The sequence below is a fragment of the Callorhinus ursinus genome, unplaced genomic scaffold (assembly GCF_003265705.2).
Source record: "Callorhinus ursinus isolate GAN/ISIS: 27379988/994484 unplaced genomic scaffold, GSC_fseal_2.0 scaffold31, whole genome shotgun sequence".
Lineage (NCBI taxonomy): Eukaryota > Metazoa > Chordata > Mammalia > Carnivora > Otariidae > Callorhinus > Callorhinus ursinus.
Genome location: NW_027397093.1, coordinates 8,908,474 through 8,933,140, shown reverse-complemented (window position 1 = coordinate 8,933,140; position 24,667 = coordinate 8,908,474). Strand labels below are relative to the sequence as shown.

At 46.4% G+C, this 24,667-nt stretch overlaps 1 protein-coding gene across 14 annotated transcripts in view; it reads right to left on the bottom strand.

The window, feature by feature from the left end:
- Nucleotides 1-24,667, bottom strand: part of KCNMA1 (potassium calcium-activated channel subfamily M alpha 1) — a 746,792-nt gene that overhangs the window by 188,408 nt on the left and 533,717 nt on the right. For all 14 annotated transcript variants that reach the window (XR_012374213.1, XM_073878759.1, XM_073878761.1 and 11 more), the window contains exons 10-14: nt 19,035-19,145; nt 16,396-16,501; nt 14,574-14,656; nt 10,979-11,048; nt 4,777-4,932 (exon numbers count right to left, since the gene is read on the bottom strand). Coding sequence is in view for 13 of the 14 variants with exons in the window: in XM_073878759.1 (XP_073734860.1) it covers nt 4,777-4,932; nt 10,979-11,048; nt 14,574-14,656; nt 16,396-16,501; nt 19,035-19,145 (526 nt within the window). In the remaining variant the exon portion in view is untranslated. The remainder of the gene's footprint in view (nt 1-4,776; nt 4,933-10,978; nt 11,049-14,573; nt 14,657-16,395; nt 16,502-19,034; nt 19,146-24,667) is intronic.

Genomic DNA, 24,667 nt, shown 5'->3' with positions numbered 1-24,667 from the left:
TCTACCATATTTCCTCCTGGTGTACTCAAAGGCCTGGAACCAGTTTGGTTTGACTCGTGAGTTTGTTCATTCCAGGCATTTTGTCCTCATGCAGGTTGCTGTACTTCTCATGACACACGGTATCTGCCACTGGAAAGTGGGTATAATAATAGTGCCAGTGGTGGGTACAGTCACTGTGCGAATTAAATGACTGATGTTTATAAAGCACTTAGCATAGGACTTGGCACAGAGTTAGAACCCAGGATAGTTCAGCTATTATTAGGGTCCTGATTTATATTTCCAGCTCCTAAACCATATTGTTTTTATACATGCATATAAAAAACACAGAGATGCACATAAACATAACCCCCAGAAAAGGGTATTAAAATGATTCCCTTGCCTATGAGTAGTGCTAGGACTATGTATTGTTGAAAGTTTATCTTAATGCGGTAATATCAATAATGGTCTTCATGTCCAGCAAAGTCCAGCTCAGCCAAGATACACTCTGAATAACACGGACCTGATTTTCCTATGGCCTCCTCATTCAGAAATAGAAAAGGTAACAGAGAAGACCATGTTGTGATCGATATCAAGTAACATTTCACCCACAAGAAATAAGTACCGAGTACTTGCCATGTTCTAGGATGTGTGTGTGTGTGTGTGTGCGTGCACACACACACACATAAACGGTAGCTTAGCAGAGTTAAAATAGTCGGCAATCCTGAGAATAATTTATTTTTTTTAAGATTTTCCTTATTTATTCATAAGAGAGAGAGAGAGAGACAGGCAGAGGGAGAAGCAGGCTCCCCCCGGTGAGCAGGGAGCCCGATGCGGGACTCGATCCCAGGACTCTGGGATCATGACCTGAGCCAAAGGCAGACGCTTAACGACTGAGCCACCCAGGCGCCCCTGAGAATAATTTAAATCTGCTAAATTTTGAAGACTCAGTACAGACTGAAAAGAAATGTTAAGAGTTAATCACTCTCTAAATTATACACAACACCCACACACACAATTTATCATGTCCAAGGACAGCTAATCCTAGTAAGAATAATAGCACAATTCACAAAGACGGCAGGTCAAGCCCCAACTTGAAACCACATATGCTGCAGAGAAATTTAAGTATTACATGCTAAAACTCTAAAACCAAGAAGGAAAAAAAAAAAACATCAATGGATCTTAAAATACATCCAAGGGAGGAAGCCAAGTGAAGGATAAGTGTGGCCACTTATTCAGGGACTCAGGGGCGAGGCAATGGCAGATAGGCTAAATAAATAAGTTCATGGTCTTGGTCTTTACAGAAGACCTCAGGAAGATTCTCACTTGAACCTGACAAGCGGGTGATAGGAGATCAGATAGTGGTAAATACACAGGATGTTCCAGACCTGGTTGGCAGTGTAGATGTAGACAAGTCACAGGAACCAGGACAATCACCTTCTCTCCTGAGAGGAACTCAGGGCAAAAACTGGGTCCTGCTGGAGAAAATGCTTAGCCTGCCATTAACAATAAGCTGAGGGGTCCGAGGACCCCTGAGTGGGCAACCTGTGCCTCTTTCATGAAGTTACTGGTTATCAGGTTAGCATGGATTTGTTAAATCCCAGCACACCAGAAATTGCAGAGGGCATGCTGTGAAGGTTAAGTGGAACAAATTAAAGACAAATAGCCAGGCAAAAGTCTTTAACAGTAGTTAGCACACTTGAATTCGTTACCCCCAAAGATAACGAATTTATCTAAAAATATAGATGGGCTAAAAATATAGATGCTCCAAAAGTTTAGAACAATTCAGAGGTGACACAGCCAACATGGGAGCTAGGCTTTCAGGAGAGCAATGAGGCCCGAGGGTAAGGGACTTTGAAAGTAATATTGCCCAGGGGATACACAAGTGGTCCCCATATTTTCCTGGTACCATTGGGTTGGGTATCTTGGAACCCCTGCATAGCAGGAGCCCCTCTCTCTTGCTGAGTTTTGTTATCCTCACTTTCAGCCTTGGCTTTTGATCTCATGGACACTAAAGGCCCGGTGGGCAGCCACTGTGCTTCTGCCTGTGATATATATACAGAGTACAATGTATTCTGCAGAACCAAGAAACACACGCTGTTCCTGCCCAGGGCAATGGACAGGCTGAGCTCACACGCCACCTCTGGCTTCCAGAAACGCTAAGTGTTCTCAAGGGATGAAATCTGCCAAAGCCTCATCCCACCTCCCTCCATCCTCAAGGCCCACCTGTCCCTGTGGAAGTGCTAATGAGTTCTCTGCCAGAGGACATGGGGGACACTGGGGAAGGAAGCAATTTCTGTCAACAATCATCCATTTCTAGATTCCCTTTTCTGTCTGCCCCCCAACCAATAAAAATAAGTGAAGGCTCTGTGACCTCTGGAATGGGAGATAACATATAAAACATGCCAAGGAGAGCATCATCAGGGTGTTTATTATGACCTGAAGGAGACAAGGATCGGGGATCTGGAGGGTCAGTGCACCAGGATGATGCCGCCAAATGGGAAACACATGCTTCAAGCTGTCCTCATTTTAAATGAGAACAATAGATACAGGGAAATCTTGCTATTTCCAGGTCACGTGCCTTAGCAAATTCCAACACAAAGACCACCTGAATGTCAAGAGGCCATGTGCAGAGAGCTACCTCTGAACACGGAGGAGCCAGCCCTGGGCAGAAATAACACGGTAACATAACCCTAGAAGGGAAATGTGTTTTCAGTTACACCAGGGCCCAGCCAGGCCTCTTCCACAGGCTCTTCCTAAATAGGAACTTGGCAGTGGGATTCGTTGGGCTGGAGGGGACGTCCTTGGCTCCAAAGGTGAGGCCCTCTGGGGTCTTGAGCAAAGTTGGACAGAAGTTCTTTCTCCCTGCCGGTAATAACACTGAGGAATCAGCGTCACATCCATTTTATTAATTTTCCTGACAGGCAGCTCTCGTTTCCACATAGGCACCACAAAATCAAAACATACGCATGTCAAGTGCCCCATGTGCGGTAGGGCCCTGCCAAGACCGTGTTACATCAACACAAGGAAGCAGAGCCCAGGTCTCAGACCCTGCGCCTGGGCCTGCGGATAACTCCCTGCTGGAGGAAACCCCCAGAGCTTGGTTGAATGAGCCAGAAGAGCTCTCTTGGTGACAGTCCTTTATCCTGGGGTCTGGGTTCCTTGTGTTGAACACAGCCATGGGAGACACAAGGCTACATCTGGCTTTGGGGCATGCCTCTCAGTCCCGCCACACAGACCCCCCGCCCCCCGCCAACTCTATATTGCCTGCATTCAGTTTCATCCAGGCAGGGGAACAGCAGCCTGGATTAAAGAAGCCATTAAAAAAAAAAAAAAAAAAAAAAAAAAACACGCAATGTCCTTATTTGTGAGCTGGGTCTGAGCCTGGAGTTCTGTGGCGTTGAGGTCTTTGGGTACATAGTGAGCTGAAGGAATTTTTTGATCAAGGCATCCTTTGCTAAAGTGATGGAAGGGACTCCAAAACAATTTGTCCTTTTACATAAAGGATTATTATCTATGAATTGCCTAAGTACTGTAAATTAGGTGGGTACAGAGGGTTAGGGACCGAGAGAAAAGCCCTGCTGTAATCACACGGCTGGGGATGCCCAGGGTGAGCATGCGCATGGAGTCGGTCCATCACCTGCAGCCACACTCTTCCCACGCAGCCTTCCCACTGCCTCCACGGCCGTCGCCACGACTCCCCCAGACAACTGACCTCCGGTGCCACATACAGTGGTAATGGTAGCCAAGGGCTGGAGGTCTCGCACCCGGGATTGCAGCGCTTCTAGCCCCCTTCATGGGACCTCCTGGTAACTCCAAATTTCCCACCTCCATCTCTACTCATGCAGGAAGGGGACATGGAAGTCCAAATCCTGAGCTAACGGCCACCAGTGCCAAGTCAGAAAGGCCCAAACTGGGCAGGTTTTACTGTCCTGGTCTGCCTCCTTGACGGTCTAGGCTAAACACAATCCAAGGATGAGGACTGGTGTTATCATTACCCAATGTGCTCCAAAAGCCCTCTTAGGAGGGTGCCTGGGCCCTCAACCCAATGTCCCAGAAACGGGCCTGGCCTGGGCTGGCCACTGTCCTGGCCTGGCCTGTGAGGACAGAGTTGGGTCTTTCATTGCCTGGGTTGGTCCAGCAGGCAGGGGACACTCTGGAGACACAGGGGTGGCTGCCCAGTCAGCTCTGTGGGGTGAGCCAGCTGATGAGGAGGCGAGCAGAGCCAGACCGCCTGTCTCACGGCGTACAGGGCGCCGCTGCTGAGGGTTCGGTCCCTCGTTTCACTCTCCATTCAAATAACCATGGCATGTCAGCCCTGCTGGCCTCCTTGATTGTGCAGAAATAAATAAATGAATTATGTTGTTGGGGTTTGGGCTTCAGCACAAACACATGGTCTGCATTTATCCACACAGTGAGAGGTCCACCAGCCACTTGATGTAAAAAAGCAAAATGATAATTCTTTTCTTTAGGCGCTCTGGTGCCATATGGAATGTATATAAATCATATTTTTGTTTTAACAGCGGAGGCTTTGTTGATAGATAAACATGTGGTTTATCTAAAAAAAAAAAGAGGATTGTGCTTTGAACAATCATTTAATGGCCGTGGATGTGCCAAATAAAAATAAAAACATAATTTTGAGAGAAGTTGGCCTGGTGCCCAAATCTGTAACAAGGAATTTCTCCTTAACCAAAGTGGTTAAAGCCCGTCGATCTGTTTTGAGTTTAAGCTATGCTCTCTACTCAACCCCACGACAAACTGAATCCGGGGCTAATGGGCTCTAATAGAACAAGACGTTACCTTTATGAATGACCTCATGGAGAAGAGGTTGGCGAGCATGGTAGAGAGGCCTTGAGCCAGGCAGCTCTGGGCTATGAACCCCAGCTTCAGCTCTGCGAGGCAGATTGCATCATCCCCCTCTTTCCAATTCCAGCTCGGGATGTTTAGCAGATGGGCCTGTGGAAGCAAAAGCAAGGTATGAGACCTTAGGTTGCTAAATGTTCAATTGTTGAAAATGTCCTCTGGGAAATGCAGCATTGCCCAACTGCTCAGAGGCATTCAGGCTCATCCTTTCTTTCTCTCTCCCGAGCCCGCTGTTTGCTGTTTCATTCGACTCTCCTATTCAGCAGACTTCAGTCTTCAGTGGTCTCTCCAGAACATTGCTTCTGCGCCTCCCAAACCCAGGTCTTCCCCTCGGGTTTGTCATGTAGCCAAACGGAGTCCGCAGGGAATCTCCTCTTGTGACAGACACATCAGCCCACGCTACTAGGATGTCTGGCTAGGTTGTTCATAAATTGGCTCCTCAAACACACTCAAGACTGTCAGATGACTGTGTGTTTTAGAATCCTTTTTCATTTGCATCCCCGAAACTCCAGGTCAGTGGCCCCCAAGTCTGAGTGGGCCTCAGAATCACCTGGTGGGTTGATAGACATATTGCCGGCCCCTCCTTCAGAGTTTCTGATCTAGTAGGGTGCGGGACGAGGCCGGAGAATTCGCATTTCTAATAAGTTCAAGGTGCTGCTGCTTAGCTGCTGATCCGGGGAACACGCTTTGAGAAGCACTGACCTAAATCGTCAGGCAAATCACAGTGTAGACATATTACAACATCTTGCAGATGGACTGATCCTATTCAACAGTTAGGTCACACCCCAAGATAAGGACCCAGACATGCTCATCCACTTAGTTTTAAGTGGCATGAAGCAGAGAGTCAGAGATCATATGTTGGATGAAGGAATCAAGATTCCAAAACTTCTCCAGGGTTAAAAAAATGGGCAGAAAACCAACCAGGAAAGATTTTAAAGGCCTTAATGTCAAGCACAGCATTTAGGTTCCAAAAAAAAATCAATTGTATAAATTCAAAATGAGAAGACCTAACTTGGCAGTAGAGCTGAGGGGAAAGAAGAAAAAAAAATACTTAAGTGTGTGGGTAACTCAAATCCTAAAAAGAGGCCAACCGTGTGACAGATTACAGAGAAAGCCAATGCTTGCTTGTTAGAAATGGTCTCCAGATCAAGGGAAATGAATGTTTCATTCTGTTGTGAACTAGTCAGGCTAGTTCCAGGGTACTTGATCCAGTTGTAACAGTCAGATTTAAAGAGGGAAACTGATAAATTGAATAACTTCCAGAGAAAAATGACAAGCACAAGGAGAGATGGGGGTTCTGGAAAACATCTTTAGAGAAACAGTTAAGAGAGCCAGCAGTGTTTGGCCTGAAGAAGGGCCACAGCCTCACAGAGACGGGATGGTGACAACCTCTGAATACCTCAGGTGCTGAAGAGGGATTGTCTTGCTTTGTTCCAGGGGCCAGAATTAGGACTGACTGGTACACGTTACAAGAAAGAGTTTTTTGGCTTGTTTTATAAAGGAACTTTCTAAGGATGTAATTTGTCTAATAAATGGAGAAAGCTACCTCCCCAAATGCAAGGTCTTTGTCCCAAAAACTCAGTAAGTGTTTTCCCAGGTCATAACAGAAAGACCGCTTGCTTTGCGTTTGTGGTTGAATCAGAGAGACGTGCTAGGCCCCCGCGGATGCCAAGACTTTATGGCCCCGAAATGACTGCTTCTCTCCAGATACCAGCAAGCACCAGGAGCACCCAGAAGGCTTCCCTTCACTGTCAGGACAACACACTACAGTTGTACCTACTAGAAGAGATGGCAGACGCCCTTATGGAAACAAAGACAAGTCCAATGGCTCCTTCCTCTGCTTGCAGAAATACCACTCTTGTGAAATCCCTTCCTCAAAGTCCTGTGACAGTCTCACAGGTCCTAAGCCAGCAGTGACTCCTGGGAGAGAAGACTGTGTCCTCCCTAATGAGAGGATGGTTAAAAAGTATGGTGCGTGGGCCATCGTGGGTGGTAATTTCTGTCAAGCTGAGTATCAGAGACCTTCTCACATCATAGGCTTGATTCCAGCGGATGGCCTTGCCCTTTACCCTGTTCCTCTCCCTACTCTGCACCGGCTCGCAAAGGCCACCTTCCTCCTTTACTGGCACCGCAGAGAATACACCAGTCTCAGTGGAGAGATACTCATTTGCCTTTATATCATCTGCGAAGGATAAGGAGAAATGAGATCTAAGTAATGAACAAGTAAATCACTGAGTGTGAAAGGAAATTTGAAGGTCACATAACCTTCGTGGTACTTTCAAGCGAGCAAGCAAGCAAACAAAGCCTTCTCCAGAGAATCTCTCATATCCCCATGTACCAGGTTTTTGAAGGTATGAAGTCCAGGCTTTTGGGCCTTGGGTCCCCCATGTTCCCATCTGGCTTGAGTTCCTTAGACATATTTTACATGTTATTATGTGGGAAAGTCAAGTTTGTTTCATTTCTCAGGCTTCCATATGGCCTCCTTTTATGGGCCATCATATCTTCACCAACTGTGGGGCAGGGAGCAGGGAGGGATGTACCAAAGGCTAGGAGGAACATCATAAATTCATAAATTCATGTGTGCATGAAATGAAGAGAGGAAATGTCATCAGGAACTCAAATCCTCTGTTTCTGGCAACTCTGTCCTTCATTTGAGGGACATTTGGGTCCAGTGGAAAATGCCAGCCTCACTGCACAGGAGTCTAGAGGCAAATCGTGGATCTGCAGAATGAGGCCTGATAAAGCTGGTGTATAGCAGGACCAGGATCTCCCTTTGATCAACCACTGGACCACTCCTCATCTCAAGAAGAAGGAATGTGAAAATACGCTCTCCTGGGAAACCGGGAGAGGTCAATTCCAGTCCTAGTTCCCGCCCTCTCTATACATATAACTTTGAGGAAGCCAGCATAAGGAACAAAGTTCATTTCAGAGAAAACACTTTAACACTACTGCCCAAGTGTGTGAGGATTTTTAGTGAGAAAGCTCAAAGAACTTGCATTACCATTGGGCCACTGGGACTTGGCTTCCAGGTCCCAAACAAAGACCTCTTTTTCTAGAATCTGTTTGGAAAATAAAAAATCTATGAATAGTTAAGTCATCAGAAGTGACACTGTTCTAAGACACAAACTGTTCTTTCCTTGAAAAGCTTCAAGACATTTACACTCAAATCAAAAATGAGTGCCCTGTACCATTTTCTTTCAGTGTTCAGAGATGGCTGGGCTGAGTGTTTCTCTCCATAAAATCAGATCCACTTTAGAGAACACCAGCCCTTCTAGAAGGCCTACTGTGAGCAACCACAGTTTGGCTCAGTGGGGTGTGGCTCTATTTAAAGAGAAAGTGACAGTTGGCCGTTCTGTCCTTAGCTCACTGCCTGCCAAGTGACCACGAGTTGTACACACCAGAGCTACTCTGAGAGCACGTAGACTCCCAGTCTGAAGTCACACTGGGATGCTAGCATGCACAGATGGTCAAATGAGGATTAAACGTGATAATGGATGTCAAGCTCTTTTAAAACCATAAAATATGCCACAAATGTCTGAGATTACTATGATGACAAACTCAGGACCGGTTTTACATGGAGAGAAAGTAGGCAGCTTGCCTATATCCCTCTAGGCCCTGGAATAACAGCATCATTAGAGCACAGGGAATTGAAATTCTTTGTATTTTAAGTCTTGTATCCAATTATGGAATTAACTGTCACTTGAAGTATGTTGACTATAACATAAGTTTACACACACATACCAGGTTCTTTCAAGAAAGCAAGTTTTAGTGGGTGGAGATCTCTGGACATTTAGTCATGGGTGAAGAGAAAGTACAGAGAGAGGAAGAAAAAGAATACTGTAAGGCAAGGGGAAGAAAAACAGATTAAAGAGAAGGTGGGAGCATCTCACGAAATAGCACAATTATAAAGCAGGGTGACAAGTGTCCATTTGCAATTCCATGAGGAATGAGATGACAATGACCAGTGGACTTTTTGCTCCCTCTAGAAGAGAGAAATAAAATGATCGAGAAAAATGTGCCCAAGTCACTCCATCCCTCGTACCCTTACTCATCTGACAGGGGCAAAGTCTCACACCTGGTTTTGCCTGACTCTGAAACCCCAAAATATTGGGGTGGTTCTAAGCAAAAACGTGTTTTCAGCAAATAGTCATGGGTCGGTTGAGGCCTTCATCATTGTTCCTGAATAATTACCATGAAAAGGTTTGTAAAAGACATTCAGCTTGTTATGGTTGTGTGAGTACTGACCAGGTTCCATCCAGATCCTAGGTCCACTGAGCTACTTGGAGTTTGACAGAAATCACAGCTGAAACCCTCCTGAATTTCTTGAAGACGTGGCATCAGTACTCATTGGAAGGGGGAAAAAAAAGGAACTGACAGCCCTTTCTAAACATACAACATTAATTTCCCTACTCGATCTAAATTCAGCCAAAAACCTAAACAGCTTAAAGCACTCTCACACTAAATGAAATTTCAAATCATAAATGAAAGAAGAGTTTATTGCCTGAGGAGCTGTCACCAGCCACAGCCTTGCTAATAAAATTCACCTCCACCTACAGGGACTGCTGTCAAGAAACTTCTCCAGACCTATGCTTGTAAGTCCCCCGATATCCTCACTTTATCTCTCCCATGTCCTTGGGTTTTCCAGAGACGAACAGGACCATTGGGTGCCCACCACCAAGCCCACTGGCTGGAGTGCAACCCGTTCTGCAGTGGAACCACCTGCCAAGGGCTGGGCAGTGGGCAGCAGACCCTAGTGGTAGGCCAGTCGCCGACAGCAGGCTCCACTCCACAATGGCCTCTGATGGACCTCCACACAGCAAAATGGGGCAGCACTTGCCAGCAATTAAGAAATAATGGCATGGCACTGGTGCATTTGGCAGAATAGGGTCTTCTCTGGGTCACCTGACTGCCTATTTCGTAGGGAATATGGCCTGTAAGATGGGACACACACTCACTCACAACCCAGCGGGGAGTTATTGTGTTCAGACAGGACACCTGGTTCCAGGTACTGAACAGCCTCCGGTTTCTCCGAGCCTCATTACGGGGAATAACCGGTTCCATATCAAACAGAGAAAGGTGCCACCTTCCCTCCCCCAAAGCTGTTTCCCTGGAGTTCGGTGACAGGCCGAGTGAAGGAGCAGTGCCTCTGAATGAGAGACTGAGAAGTAATCACAAGGGAAACAGCACAGACTCCAACATTTGTTTTCTTTCCAATCCCCTTGTAAACTAGAACATGAGGAAAATTCCTTTATGTTTTTATCTCTGGAGAGCAACTTTTCTCCTGAATTCAACGAAGCCAGTTCTCCTCTTGAATTTGAGAATGCCTTCTTGGGCATTCTCCCCACTCCCACCCCCTACCCCTGGCTTGCCTGGGACACTCTCTACCCCTGGACTGCCACGTCCCAAGGGCACAAGGCTGGACTCCTTCACTTACACCCATGGGAGGTTAGGGAGGTCAGGTAGCGTGCTGACCACATAGCAGGGAGTCAGGAGATAGTGACTAAAGAAGTGAGTGGAGCACATAAAAATGGGATGTTGTTGAAATGGGATCTAAGATTACATCGATATTTGGACCCTGGGGGTCCAACGGATGGTTCCTTCTGGTGACCAGCGGTAAACAATGTGTTTGCTCTGAAGTGAGGCCCCGGGGAGGTTTTTACCCAGCACCCCCTTATCCAGGCCTTTGGATTACAGCAGCACATGTGTGTGTGTATGTGTGTGTGGGTGTGCATGTGTGTGCATGTGCGCACATGTGTGTGCACGTGTGTGTGTGTGCACGTGCATATGTATTCATGTGTGTGCATGTGCGGGTGTGTGTGCGTGCACACGTGCGTGCATGTGTGTGGGCGTGTGTGTGCACATGCATATGTATACGTGTGTGTGCGTGCATGTGGGGCGTGTGTGTGGGTGTGTGCGCGCGCGCATGCATATGTGTGTGTGCACGTGTATGTGGGGGCGTGTGTGCACGTGCGTGCATGCGTGGGTGTGTGCATGCATGTGGGGGGCATGTGTGTGCACACACATGCATGTGTGCGCATGTGCATGTGTGTGCACGTGCAGCTGTACAATGAGAGGAAAGAGACCGGGTCCACTTGTGCATCTCTGAGCCTGGGACAGGCTCGAGCTCTCGCTGTCCTACCTTGTTGTGATACTGCAGCATCTGAGTGATGATTCTTATCTTCGGATGGTAGTTCTTTATGGAGATTACTCTGAAAAAGAAAGAGCCAAAGCTGAGGCAGGGCCTGCCTTACTCTTGGAGTCTGATGGGAACATGAATTTGCACCCGAACAAAGTGAATGTGGGGCCCGCAGCCAGGCCCCTCAAGAGGTCTTGCGGGCACAGGACCAAGTTAAACTTGTGTTCGTCACTGTACCCCCTGGCGTGAAAAAGAAATCAACAGAACGGCCACAGACTGTGTCCTGGGCAGAGAAGAGAGCAGTCCTGTGGTGCCTTGGTGTGAACCTGCGTGGACTGGGGTGGGGGCTCCTGAGCAGGGGTCACGGGCTTAGGGCCTACATAGACATGTAAATAAGGCAAGCTTGACCCATGGGGCCGAGGGAGGTTTGCAGTCTCACATACCCTAGGGACGAGCCTAGAAACAATTTGCCCCGAGTCCAATTCTCCAAGTGAACAACTTAGACAACAATGACAAATCAAACAAGCAGCTTGACAAATGATACTAACTGTCACACACACATGGCCACTCACAGAAATTATTTCTGAGCAGAGCTCTTATGATGGGATCAATGACTCAGCCTTCAATAGATAATAGTGTCTAAATGATGACTTTAATGCTGGTTGGAAATAAAAACCGAGGCCTGGTGGGGGCCACAGTCTGGTAGAAAATTCCACTCTCCCCCCAACCCAACACCCTGGGAAACGGCCTTCAGTCTATACTCCCTATGAACCACTGCCCTCCCCCACCCCACCCCACCCCTCGCTTCTGCTCCCTGAGACAGTCACTGGGCTATAAGTGGAGGAATAGAAACACCTGGATTCCAGTCCCAGTCTTGTACCAAGGAACTGGGTGACCTTCAGGAAATCCCTGGGCTCTTTGTAACTGTTTCCTCATCTGGACATTGGGGGCAACGGTACCTGCTTTATTTATTTCACAGGCTTTGGTACGAGCAGCAAATGAAAGACCAGATGTGGAAATGCTTTGAAATCATTAAAAGCTCTCTCCACATGTAAGTTATGGTTTTTGTCATTACCGACTCTGTCAGAGGTGACATTGCACATTTCCTTCTGTGACAAGGAAAGCTAAAGAATGGAATTCCACAGAATGGCCCACCTCCTAAGCCTAATCAGAAATGCAACTGCGTTTATTAGGACCACCCCCACAAACTTTGCCCCAAGAACCATATGGATGCTTCATCCCTTTTTTTGTGCAAAAATGGAGAGAAGGCAGTCAGGGAGCAGTTTTGTCTGAAAAGCTGCAACTTATGAATTTAGGAAATGGATTGCACAGAAGCCTCTTCTGCACAAATTCACCCTGGGCTTTTGCACTTTAAGGAATTCATTTTATTTTTGAAAAAGTGTTGTGTTGGCTCTTGCTTATAACTCAAGGACTTTGAGTCTCGGTCAGCCCTCAGAGTTCAGTTCTCAGCCTCCGCTGGTTTTCTGCATTAGCTCATTTCAAATGGATCTTTGACATTTTAATTTCAAAAGGGGCAGATTGGTCTCATTAAACTAAGGAGAAAGGAGGATTATACAAATAAGGAAAAGACAGAGCCCAATTTTTAACCCTGAACTTCCCGTTTCCTTTCACTGACTGGGCCTGTGATTCTGGTTTATGGATGGCTTCACTACATTTCTGACGCTACCTTTGTCCTGTAATTTTTACGCGGTGACATCATGCCAAACACCCTGATAACTTACATGTCTTCATATTAGCCCTACCGCAGCCTGGGCTTAAATGAAATACTGCAATTAAGAGAAATGCCCATTTCCAAACTATTACTCATTTCAGTTATTCACTTTTGGAAGGAAAAAAAGATCGCACTAGCCCCAGACTTCTCTGGGGGTCCACACATTCAACTTTATCTTCTTTTGTTTTTTATGTCTGAAAATCTGAAGATCAGGGAGCCTAGTTCCTTAAAGGCTACATTTTTGTCATTTCAAATGACACAAAAATCCTAGTTCAGGGAAGGGGTCACTGAAACTCCTGATGCTGAGCTGTTGTAGTCACTTTCCAGCTGTGACTAGTGAGCGGGTGGACCCAGGTGTGGACGCACGTCCCCACTCCACCACCTCCCTGCAGGCTGGCAAGCCCCATGCGGACAAGAGTTCATGCATCAACTTCCTTCAAACAACTGCATGAAAGCATATGGCCAAAGAAAAGCGGGAGGAAAGAGAACACTGCACCAGATGTCGCTTGCCAGACACAGGGACCAGATGCTGAGGGAAGGACATGCTCATCCCTGAGGCACCGGAGGATACCCCCCCCCACCTCAGTGACCGGAAAGCTCATGTCACTCGGGGCCACTGATGAGAAGCAAAGGAAGGGAGGTGGGAGCACCGTGATGATGCAACTTCCCAAACCCTCACCCCAGGTACATTCCCAGGCCACAGCAAACCAAGCTGCACCGAGAGAGAGGTCTTTCTGGACCAAAGGATGGCTGCTCACAATTAGGCAAGTTCTTGGGAATGTAGCGGGAGGGAAATGTTTTCTCTTAGTTCATCTCTTCTCTCCAGAAGCATCTCTTTATTATTCCCTTCCAATGCAGGAGGGGAAAAAAAGAATCCTAAGGGGCTTTAACTCTCTGGAGCTAAATACCTTTTTTGTCATTCCATTGTCACAGAACAGTGGTCTTCTGAAATGAGGAACAAATAAGGAGTGGGGGTCAGCCATGTCAGGCCAGGCCAGGTCATGGCCTTTCATGTGCCTCGCCTGTTCCAAGGGAGGGCCCTGGGCAGTGTTCTCCAGAGTGTGCCCCTGCCCACCCAAAGATGTTCTGTAAAGAAAGTGGGGGCGGGGGTTGGAGTCAAATAGGTTCGATAAGTTCTCTGTAGAACATTATCTTAGAAAAGCATTTCAGTATTAAAAGCACTGAGAAGGCTTTCAGTGAAGACACTCTTTCATTCTGGGAAACTGGCAGAAACAAACTCATCAGTCAACCAACTCCTCTTTGTGAGGGATATTAATCAACATACTACAGACACACTCGGAAAGTTCCAACATGGAGCTTCTCGAGCTTGGCACTATTGCCATTTGGGGCCCAGTAATTCTCTGCCGTGGGGAACTGTCCTGTGCGTTGTAGGATGTTGAACAGCATCCCTGGCCTCTGGGAGGTGAACAGCATCATCTCCTCATTACGACAACCAAGAACATCTCCAGGTATTTCTAAATGTCCTCTGGGGGACAAAATCACCCACAGTTAAGTAATTTCAGGTCCACTCCCCCTTAGGGAAAATGGTACTTTACTTCAGGCCTATACCCATCTCAATCTATCTTTCCTAGTCCTATCTGAAACATCTCAAACCCAGACCCGTTGTGAGCCCCACGTCTCCCCTCTGCCAAGGACAACCTTCCTGTCAACGATGTCTTGTGTCACTGCCCTCCACAGCCACCAGTGCCTCAGCTCCGCCTGGACCTATGCTTGTGGCAAGGTGTAGGGTGGCTTATGAGGGAAAGAAGTTCCCACAGAGATGGTGCTCTGCAGAGAACCCAAAAGGGCAGCCAGTGGGCTGCAGAGCACCAAGTCCAGAGCCTTCCCTGGTCTCCCCGGTGTTACCTCATTATGTTGGAGGCATCTTCAGCATCAGGGTCAGCGCAGTACTTGTTGGCAAGAATGAGGCACGCATCTGCTGACTCTATCTAAGACACCGAAAGGGAAATCACAGAACACAAACATATAAATAGCCACGCTTGGCTGTAGTCTTTCTCTGTTGACAGCTTTTGGGGAATCTGGTGCTTTGCAAGGAAAGAAAAAAAATAATCCTGAGAGATTATAGTTTTTGTCAAAAGGGTAGGTTGCAAGATCTTGTTATGGTTAAACATTTCATCTTGTTGTTGTTCGAGGGTACATGTATCTTGGCAATTATGCTTTTCAATTTGCATAGTCACTTAGATGTAATCTTTCCAGATTTCTTTAAATAACAATTAATGAAGACTTTCAGTCCCCTCCCCTGCTTCCTTCCCCGAACAACGGATTTACCCCATTATCCTAAATTTTCTAGTCGGGAAATGGCGTTAGGTGAGCTAAACCCCTTCTCTGAGGTCACCGAGTTAACTGAATAGTCAGGGATTCAGAAAGTGAGACTCCAAAGTCCTTCACTGACCTTTTTCACATCTTAACCGTGGAACAGAAGGAAATAAGAGCCCTAAATCAGATAACAGCTTAGTATTGTTTAGTACTCGATTAGCATTCAGATATTCGAAAGACAACAAATCTATGTGTATGAAATGATGTGTTACAGATGAACTCAAAACCTACTGACTTATCTAAACATGAGCCAAAATAAGATTTATGCCTTTGAGGGAATGATGAGTTATGTTAATAATTGCTTGCATCTAAATTAGGTCCTTGAACAGTAACTATTTTCTCCAAGTTCTCATTAGATTTCACATTAGTCATAACTTGGATCATGTCTGGATAATATTAAGAGTAACTGGACTCTATAAGCATAAGAATTCTCGTGCTGGCTCAGGTCTGCAATCTGTCCCCCTTGTTATGTTGTATTTAATAGACCATTCCCGCATTTTGGTGGGAGGCCATGGTTTCCTCCATGGTATGTCACAAATTGTCTCTAGTTTTCTTTAATAATCCAAAGAATTTACCCAGATCCTTCTGCTTATTCACGTTTGCCAATGACATTATTTACTAAATTATGTAGTGACCACAGTTAACATTTAGATGCCAGTGGATTCACAATATTAATCTATACCCACTGCCATGGAAATATTGAACGTGCTTACAAAATCTATATAAAACAAGCAAAGCAGCAGATGCCACTTTGCTGTATCCTTTTCCTTTATAAGCCTCAGGTCTGCTTTATAAGAAGATTCTAACTTAGCAGATTTTGAAATGAAAGATTAGCCCTTTACCAAGAGATATCAGATATCTGCATGTTTAGTTTTGTGCTTTTAGTCTTCGGTGGCGGGAAAAAAAGGAAGCTCAAAATGTTTTATGGCCTAGTCAAATTATATTTATACTTTATCCTTCATGTTCCTTTCCGACGTAAATAATAGATTTCAGAGCTACACTGAGTCCAATTTAAGTATTTAAGATGGGAATTACTCTATTATTATCTTGTATATGAGTCTCCTGAATCCGTACAATTGCTCTACTCCCTTGAGGAGTGCTGATATTGAGGGAACCAGCAAAATAACTGTCATTTTATGACTCGTCCAAGTGAGGGAAGTGGTCTAGCAAGTGCCAGCGGAACGAAGCTCTGGGACCAGTGGAAGGGTGATGTCAAAGCTGGTGGCATCTGACTTCTCTTATTAGGGGTGTGGAGGTGACTCTTGGCCATCTTAGGAGGCATATGGCCTCACCACAGAGTCAATCTCCCTCTGAGATGGAGTAAAAGCGGAAGTCCCCTCCTCCTTCTTACCTTGACTCTTGCAAGATCATGCGGATTGAGGACTGAACCCTGATAAAATTCCACCTGAGTAAAATGTCGTTTGAACAGAGCCTCAAGCTCCAGGTTAGGGGAAATGCTGGCAGGGAGAGAAGAAACAGCCATTAATAAAACAGACTCAGGTATTCCTGCTTCCATGGCCGCCTTTCTCTCTGACTTCCAAAGAGAAAGACCTAGGAAAAGGCTTTCACCTTCAAGGCAGCGCCCTTTCTTGCCAGAAATAAAAGGTTCACACTCCAAAGAAATAAAACCCCAGCCCCCTGAAAACCCAAACCAGTACTGAGGTAAAATGAAGAGGCTCACGGTCTTCACAAAGTCTGATGAGGCCAATGAGGCAAAATGTCTTCAACTTTGTTAGGAATGGGATCTCTATTTTATGAATAGAGACTGAGCTGTGACATCAGAGATTAGCCAGAGGTGCCCCTGGCAGAGCCTCCTACCATTCCCTCCCTCAAAGCCTCTTCCCTGCTTCTCAGCCACATGGACTTCTCATCCCCCAGGGCCTGGATCAAAACATGTCACCTCTGAGCAACCACAGACAGAGATAATTTACTCTCGGTACTGTTCTTGATTCACACATGCGTACACTCCTCATCATTCTTAGTGCTGAGCTGTACAGACATCTTTCCCATTGGAGGACAAGGATTAAAACACTGATTGACCTATTCATCCATTTATTAGTTCTGTAGAGATGAAAGATATCTACTCTCTATAGGTCTTAGGCTAGGTGCTGGGAGATGATATTTGGTTTGAACCTACTAGGTACCAAGAACTGTGTTAGTCAATGCTTGCCTAACATTCATTAAGTGCTTAGTATGAATTGTTAATGTTTTCCAGAACTTATTATGTGGCAGACACCATTCCAAGCACTTGACAAATATTAACTCATTTAAACCTCAAAACAACCCTGGAGGAAGGGATGTTATTAACCCAAAGCTTAAAGAGGTTAATTAACTGGGCCATCTACTACAGTGCTGACACTGACAGATGCTGGGGACATGAAGGTGAATCCCAGCAAGTGAAGCATTAGCCGCCAGCTTGTTGATCAGACTCAAGCAGTGGGTGAGAGAGAAACAGAGCCTGTGCAAATCCCACCCGTCTTTGAGATCCATTACTGGTCGGGCTCCTCTTGGGAAGTCTGCCTGGTCATGGAAGAAATGGTGGTCTCTCCCTGACACAAATGACCGGTGCAGTTCTAGCTCTTGACTAAACCGACTTCAGTCAGTGAATATAGGTTAGATGTTGAGCTCTAATTGTTGCACACGTGCTCATCTTGAAATGCCCAACCAATATGAGGGCAGAACCTACGCACGCTACTTCTCTTGAACCTTCCATAATGCTCTGCAGAGGACGGGCCCCTCGGCTGGTAATGAGAGGCTAAGCACTGAATTGTATCTGTGAGTTCTGCTCCTGTGCTGATGGCCTGGCTGGTCTTTTCAGAACTGGGAGAATTCAGTGCTGAGAAGCAAAATGCTGGCGCTCAGACATGGTGGCCATTTTGGTACTCTAGGAACAAATGTCAAAAGGAAGGAGATGCACAGAACAGAAGCTTATAGGGAAGTCAACTTCCATGGGATCTTGGAGCAGGATTGAGGCCTGGGCCATCAACCCCCTATGGAGCCAACACCAACTCGTAAACTTTGTCCCTTAGTACCTTGGGGCTAGTGCTGGCCCTATGGTGGCCTCATTTCCAACAAAAAAGAAGACAGTGCCACCCAAGTCAACATTCCTGAGTCCCTAGACTCTAGCCCTGGGGCAGACTAACTTTTACCTAAAAGGGGATCAGATGAAGCTTAAAATCCCAACAACATTGAGCAGAAGGAGAGGTCTTGCTTTCAACTGTACAGCAAACCGTTGATTTTATTTCTAATATATTTTATCTTTCACAATAATAGCTAACATTTTTTGAGCACTTACTGTGTGCCTGATTCTGCTCTGTGTACTTTACATGGATTATGTCTTTTCATTCCCCCTACATGGTAGAATGAAACCATTGTGATCTCCCTATCTTATGAATGTGAAAACTAGAGCCCAGGGAGGCTAAATAACTTCTTGGGCAAGAGTCATATGTAATACTCGTACTTTGGCTCCCTGTGTTGACGAAAGGAGAGATCGTATGCCCGGGGACCAGCACAGGTTCCTACACTGAGGTTTCTAGAAATGGCAATTGTTGTTGCAGCTGTGATTAGTACTTTATACCCTGCTTCCTCTTACATTTGTGTCTTGCATGGCCACCCTGTCGCTCCTGTAAAGAATCCACACCAGACAGCTAATCATTCCACACCAGACACTGTGGACACACCTGGATCGAATCGATCCAGACAGCTGATGGGACAGTAATGATGTGTTTGACCCATAATGAACTTCACTCTTACTTGCCAGAATTGCCTCCACAGAAGCAGGTGCCGTTCTCACCATGAACTAATGGGCTGGTTCCCTTTCCATTGGTTCCATATTGTCCTCTCCAAGGAGGCCACCTGGGGCCATGGCCAATTCAACTCTGCACTGCCCCCCAACACGGCCCTCACACCACCACTCCTACAGACACTCAGGGAGTCCTCCTCAGGGTGCCTGGTTGGGTGGAGGGTCTCAAAACAGCAGCGGCCCCTTACTTGTGAAGAAAGACGATTTCCACATTCACATCATCCCGGTCCTTGTGCAGGAAGTCCTTCAGGAAGTTGGAAACACTCTCCAGAGTGATGTGTCCACAGACCACAATGTGCCTGAACAGGAGAAGCCAGTTAGATGGGGCCAGCCCCGCGCTGACCCGGCACCCACCCCAGGCAAGACAGAGGAAGCGCACAGCTGCAGGGAAGCATTCTTCTCCTCCCAAGGCCTCAATTAAAGCCCAGCCCCATCCCCAGAGGGCCGTGAGGCAAAGCAGCGGTGCTGGCAGGTGCTCAGAGACTCCTCGGCAGAAAAGGCATATGGCTTCTCACCTGATGCTGCACAAAATCCTATTAAAAGCCCAACCGTTTGGCCAAGTGGTTTTATGCATTGAACAATAAGTGACATTATGCTTGTGCTTAAATGCTGCATTATCAAGTCCCTTGCAGATTCATATCTTTCCCTTTCTGCCCACAAAGCGTCCTCTTGAGAGATTTACCGAATGAGTCTTGGTTTATGACATAGAGCTTATCAGGTAATGAGATAACAAATCTTGCTGAAACGATGATTTTGTGTGTAAGAAAGCGGACTTTTATCAGGGTGGCTAATGTGCAGCTTGACACGTTATGGGCTCTGCTGGCCATAAGCAGTAAAAAGGAAATTTTGCATTTTTCCGCCATAACTCCTCCGACAATGGGGGCATGTAACACTTTACAGTAAGTGAGCATTACTCAGGGCTAAATGGGGATGGGACGCCTATGGAATCGGAGATCATGCTGCAGGCTGTGCATCCCCAGATAGCTGTTTCCCTAGGGTGCCCAGGATTTCCACGAGAGCCAAAGCATTTTACTTCAAGATGGGGTCTTGAAGGGAAGAAGCTGGAATGGTTTGCCTTGATCCAGCGACGTTTGGACTTCTGTTTCTGGAGATGGTGACTTCCCCTGAGGAGATGAGCCTCTTTTCCAGAACTGCTGGGACAACCATCTCCCTGACATCTTTGGGCTCCTGGACCCATCTGATAAATCTGAACCAATCTGGCTACCCTGTGGCCATTGACATTGGCTATCTGATGCTCCATCAGGACTAAGCCCTTTGGTGCAAGGGTTAGCCCCACGACCCAAAGCCAGGGCCTGACTGTGGAGAGGAAACCTGCTGGTTTCTAAAGGAAGACAGCAGCAAGGGGCTCAGCCCAGGTCCCCGTGCCTCCCGGGCTGCTAGGGACAGAGGCTGAATCCCTGGCCCGGCTCTGAGGCATGGGCAGGTGGCGAACACCCAAGCACGGTAATTTCGTGGGAAAAAATTTAGAATGGTTAAGCCCCTTGCACCTCATAATTGCTCGGTGCACATTCCAATAAGGCAGAAACCTCATTGGCTGAAGGCAGCTCATAATGGGAGGAAGTGATGATCACTTATGCAATGTTCCATTAGATGCCATTACAAGAGCCTGCCCTTTCGTTGTAATTTGGTGCTTGACTAAGTATGTGAGAATAAGGCAGTAAACTCATTGGTGAAAGGATAATGATGCAGAACAAAGAGTAAATCAATAATATGCACAATGCAGTTAATAATATCACCATTATGGACTGTTATTGTTACGGTGCCGCGCTCAGTGGCCGCGCGAGCGAAGGCCGTCACGGGGAGGAAAGACTGTCCATGGGCTGCCTCAGAAGAGAAGTTCCAACCCGATCACTTTGTTCTCTAGCCAGTACCAGCCAGGTTCAGGGAGGTCCCTTGGCCACCCATCCAAATGCCCCACACCCACATAACTAACTCCCTCCCGAAATACATCCTGTGTCAGAACACGGGATATGAACAGAACACTTGGATTACACACATTTTTATCCTGTCATCTCTTAAAATATTTCTTGTAGCACATGTGCACTTACATGGACAAAACAGGCTGCAAATGAATTTGCATGTTTTGTGTAAGATTTCTGATTCTGAATTTGCCAGGTGTGTGCAGAAAGTGACCCAAGACGCAGGATCTCCCTCCTGACCTGACATCTAGGTCTGCATGGGGGCAATTCTAATGCCTTCTGCCCACAGACTCCCATGACTGCGAACAAGGCCAGCGTGAATCTGATGTATGGGCACCTCCACAGGACAGATATGGGGTTGGGGCCCTCCCCCTCACCTGGATGTGAGAACAAGCCAGACTGGATCCCTTGCCCTGCCACCAAGGATGTGTGTGACCCTGGGCAACCTCCTTATCCCCATTCAATAGATGAGGGAGCTGAGAGGGCCAGCTTCCTGCCCCAGGCACGGCAGAGCTCAAAGTTCTATACCAGTAGAAGCCTGGTGATTACTCAAAGCTGGACTCGAATCAATGATAGGTCCGGGGAAATGCCTGAACATTCATCCTTCCCATCCTGTGCGCAAAGGACTGAATGAACATCTGCCAGCATCCCTCTCCCTGTTCTGAAATCGTTCATCTCCAGGACAGATGTGTGAGAAGTGGAAGGGAAGGAGATGAGTTCACCCTCTCACCCTTGAATCAAAGGCCCTGCCAGCTGATTTATTCAGCTTTAGAAAGAGTCAGGGTTCTCCTAGTTGAAAATATGCTGGGTACATATAAAATATATTCCAGTGCAATCAATATTATCCCTTAAGCCTTTAATTAGCTTTCACTTCTCTTAAGAAGTAGACAAATGCAGGCAGAAGAGGAGCGGAAGAAAAGGATTGACTTTTCTCATTTGATGCTAGCTGTCCAATACCATTCTAGACAATTGAGAATATATATCTTTTAGCTACAGCATGATTTCTGGGGTGGAGAGCAGCCTTTATCAAAAAGGAAGAAAAAAAATCTTCCTTCAACATAATTGGTATTTCTGCTCAGGAAAAGCAAGATTGATTGAAAGCAGATTGCCTTTTTGCCCAAGGAGAGTTATTAGGTACATTATCATGGCAACCTTGGAGAACCCATATTGTTCCAATCTGTCCTATATCTGATTTGAAGATTTATGACTTCCCCCCTTTGTGCCAATAATCACTTCCCTCCATTTTGTTTTCCATACAGTGGAAGTTATCAAGAAGCCCACATATTGAACATGTTTGAATGCAGTTAGAGTTGATGGATGGGGAGAAGTCACCTCTCTAACTCAGCATCTGCATTAGAAGATCAGCTCCATGAGCCTGTCTGTGTCTGAGGGAGCACGGGGGCCCCTGCAGGAGCACAAGGGATGGATGGTGAAAAGGGAAAATTTACTTTCCAGAAATATTATCAAGACTTTTGAAAATTCCAGGGACTGTAGTTGGGGAAGGGTGTTATTGCAGGGAGAAGAGAAGCAGAATTTGTTGTATCCTCGATGATTGAAAATACAATTGAAAATATTCTAAGACTGGGAGCTGGGTGTGCTCTCCTTGGATACAGAGTGATGGTTATTCACGGTACACGATTTAAAGGATGCCAAAAAGATCCTCATCCAAAATTATCTCTGCCAGATTCCATGACACCTACAAATCTACTATGTGAGATCTGTACTTTGATAGCTCTGTGTTAGCTCAGCTCAGACACTAAATACCTAAATAGTCTTAGGCAAGGTACCAATTCTGCATTTTACAACTATAAAGTCAGAGTCTTGGAGGGGCTGGAGCTAGTATCTGATTCATGAGGTTATCTTGAGGATTTATTTAAATAGATAATACATGTGAAGGGCCTAGTAAAGGGTCTGGGCCATTGCAAGCATTATTAAATGGTAGGATTCATGTGATATATATAAACCAGTAGGTAACAGATGTAAAGTGCTCTAGGGCCCCTGGAATCTCGCCTAATCCTCAAACAACCCTATGTTCCTACAATCTGCATCTCTGCAGATAACCTCTCTTAACCTCAATTTCCTTAAGTTGCATGCCTGACATCCCACAGCAAGAAAGTGATTTGCCCAGGATGTGACCCAGGTCTCTGGCTCTAATGCTCACTGAGATGAAGGTGTTGGGGTGCAGAGAGCAAGGGCTGGAGTATTTCAGCCTCTGCTCCTTGATGACAGGCAGGGCTCAGCCAGCAGGATGTCCTCCTGGTCACACAGTGGAGGGGATGCTGGAGGGGTTCTCACTGGGCCAGGAGAGAGGCTTAGCCTGGGGACTGGGATAGAAAGAGATGATTCTCACTTAAAACATCCCAGTGTTGCAGCATCACTAGATGCTGGCTGCACGTGGTCAAGGCAACAAAGGCTGAGGGATGGCAGAAACTCTAAACCAAGTCTTTTACACTGAAGCCACACAATTTGGCAAGCCAAGGGATGGCAAAATGATGCAGATATCCATTTTAGACATCATATGTTATGTCCAGCCCAGGATGCCTCACCAGCCTAAGGATCCCGAAGATAAATGATCCATTTATGGTGGAGAATATTTAGGAAAGGTACGCTGTGACCGTAACTAACACTGTTCCCAACGTGGCTTTGGATTTGAGCTTCTTTAAATGATTGGCATCCTTAATGATGGATTTCTATAGGGCCTGGCCATGTGGTTTGTGAAGATGGCCAACAAACCTACATCAATAACCATTTCTGATCTGATGGGGCTTCTTTGTTTTTAAAATTTTGTCAAGTTCTGTAAACAAATCTTTCTTGGGCTAAACTAATGTTAATGGCTGGATTAAAAGATTCCTCTCAGATGCATGAAGAAGCATCTTAAATGCTAGAATAGTAGCAGATGACATTTTGTGTAAAGGAGCTAGTCATCCAGTGTAAGCAAATTCGCCTGGTCTGGGGGCAGGGCTCCATAAACACAGGCTGAACTGAATTAGGGGTGGGTAATACTCGAGTGTCATGGAGCAAACCTGGCGTCAGTAGATGAGTGTGACAACCACAGTAAGAATAATGCTTGACTATTACAAACACTACCAGGGTTCACCAAACTACCAAGTGTTTCTTTCATGAGTACATTTTCCCTAAATGAATATGGGTGTGCCTCTCCCATCATTAAGCTTCTCCACCCCCAGAATCAAATCCCATGAATTCTCCGCAATCAGTCCACTTCCTTCCTGGAGATGGCGGAGGGAAGCCAGGATGCCCCAGTTGAGTTGGGACCTGTTTCAGAGCTCAGTTCCATTGGTGCCTTTCAGAATGGGCAACTTAGGGGAGGTGACCTAGGGCAGGAGGCATAAGAGGATGCCAAGGGGGGCCCCCAAACTCTTCAAGGCTCCAGTGAATAAGGTCTCCAGAGACCCACTGAGGCTGAGTTGAGCTAAATAAGAAATAAGAGCTAAAGTGACCTACACACTTTTAAGAAGACTTGGGTAGTGTTGTTTAGAGCCAGTAGCCTTGAAAAAGGTAACTGGGACAGGGATGGGCTCCACTCCATAGACTCATGTTCATCTTAGTATCAGAATGGCCCTTTGGGGATATTTATTATTTTAATGTGGAAACTGAGGCCCAGAGATTTAGCACACGGTGAACGGCAGAGCAAGAGCCACCCTACCCCCTCGTTCCGATGCCTTCTAGAGAGAGGGAAGGCTGATGTTGCTGAAAGGACCTGAGCTGGGAATCAGGAGACTGGGGCCAGTCACTACAAAATGAAGGGGCCCAGACAGAGTGGGCTGCACCCACAGACACTGATGGATCCCCCCACCCCGAGTTCTAGCCTCTGCCCCTTCTAGTTCATGCCACCAGCATATCTTGTCTATATGTCTGCAGTG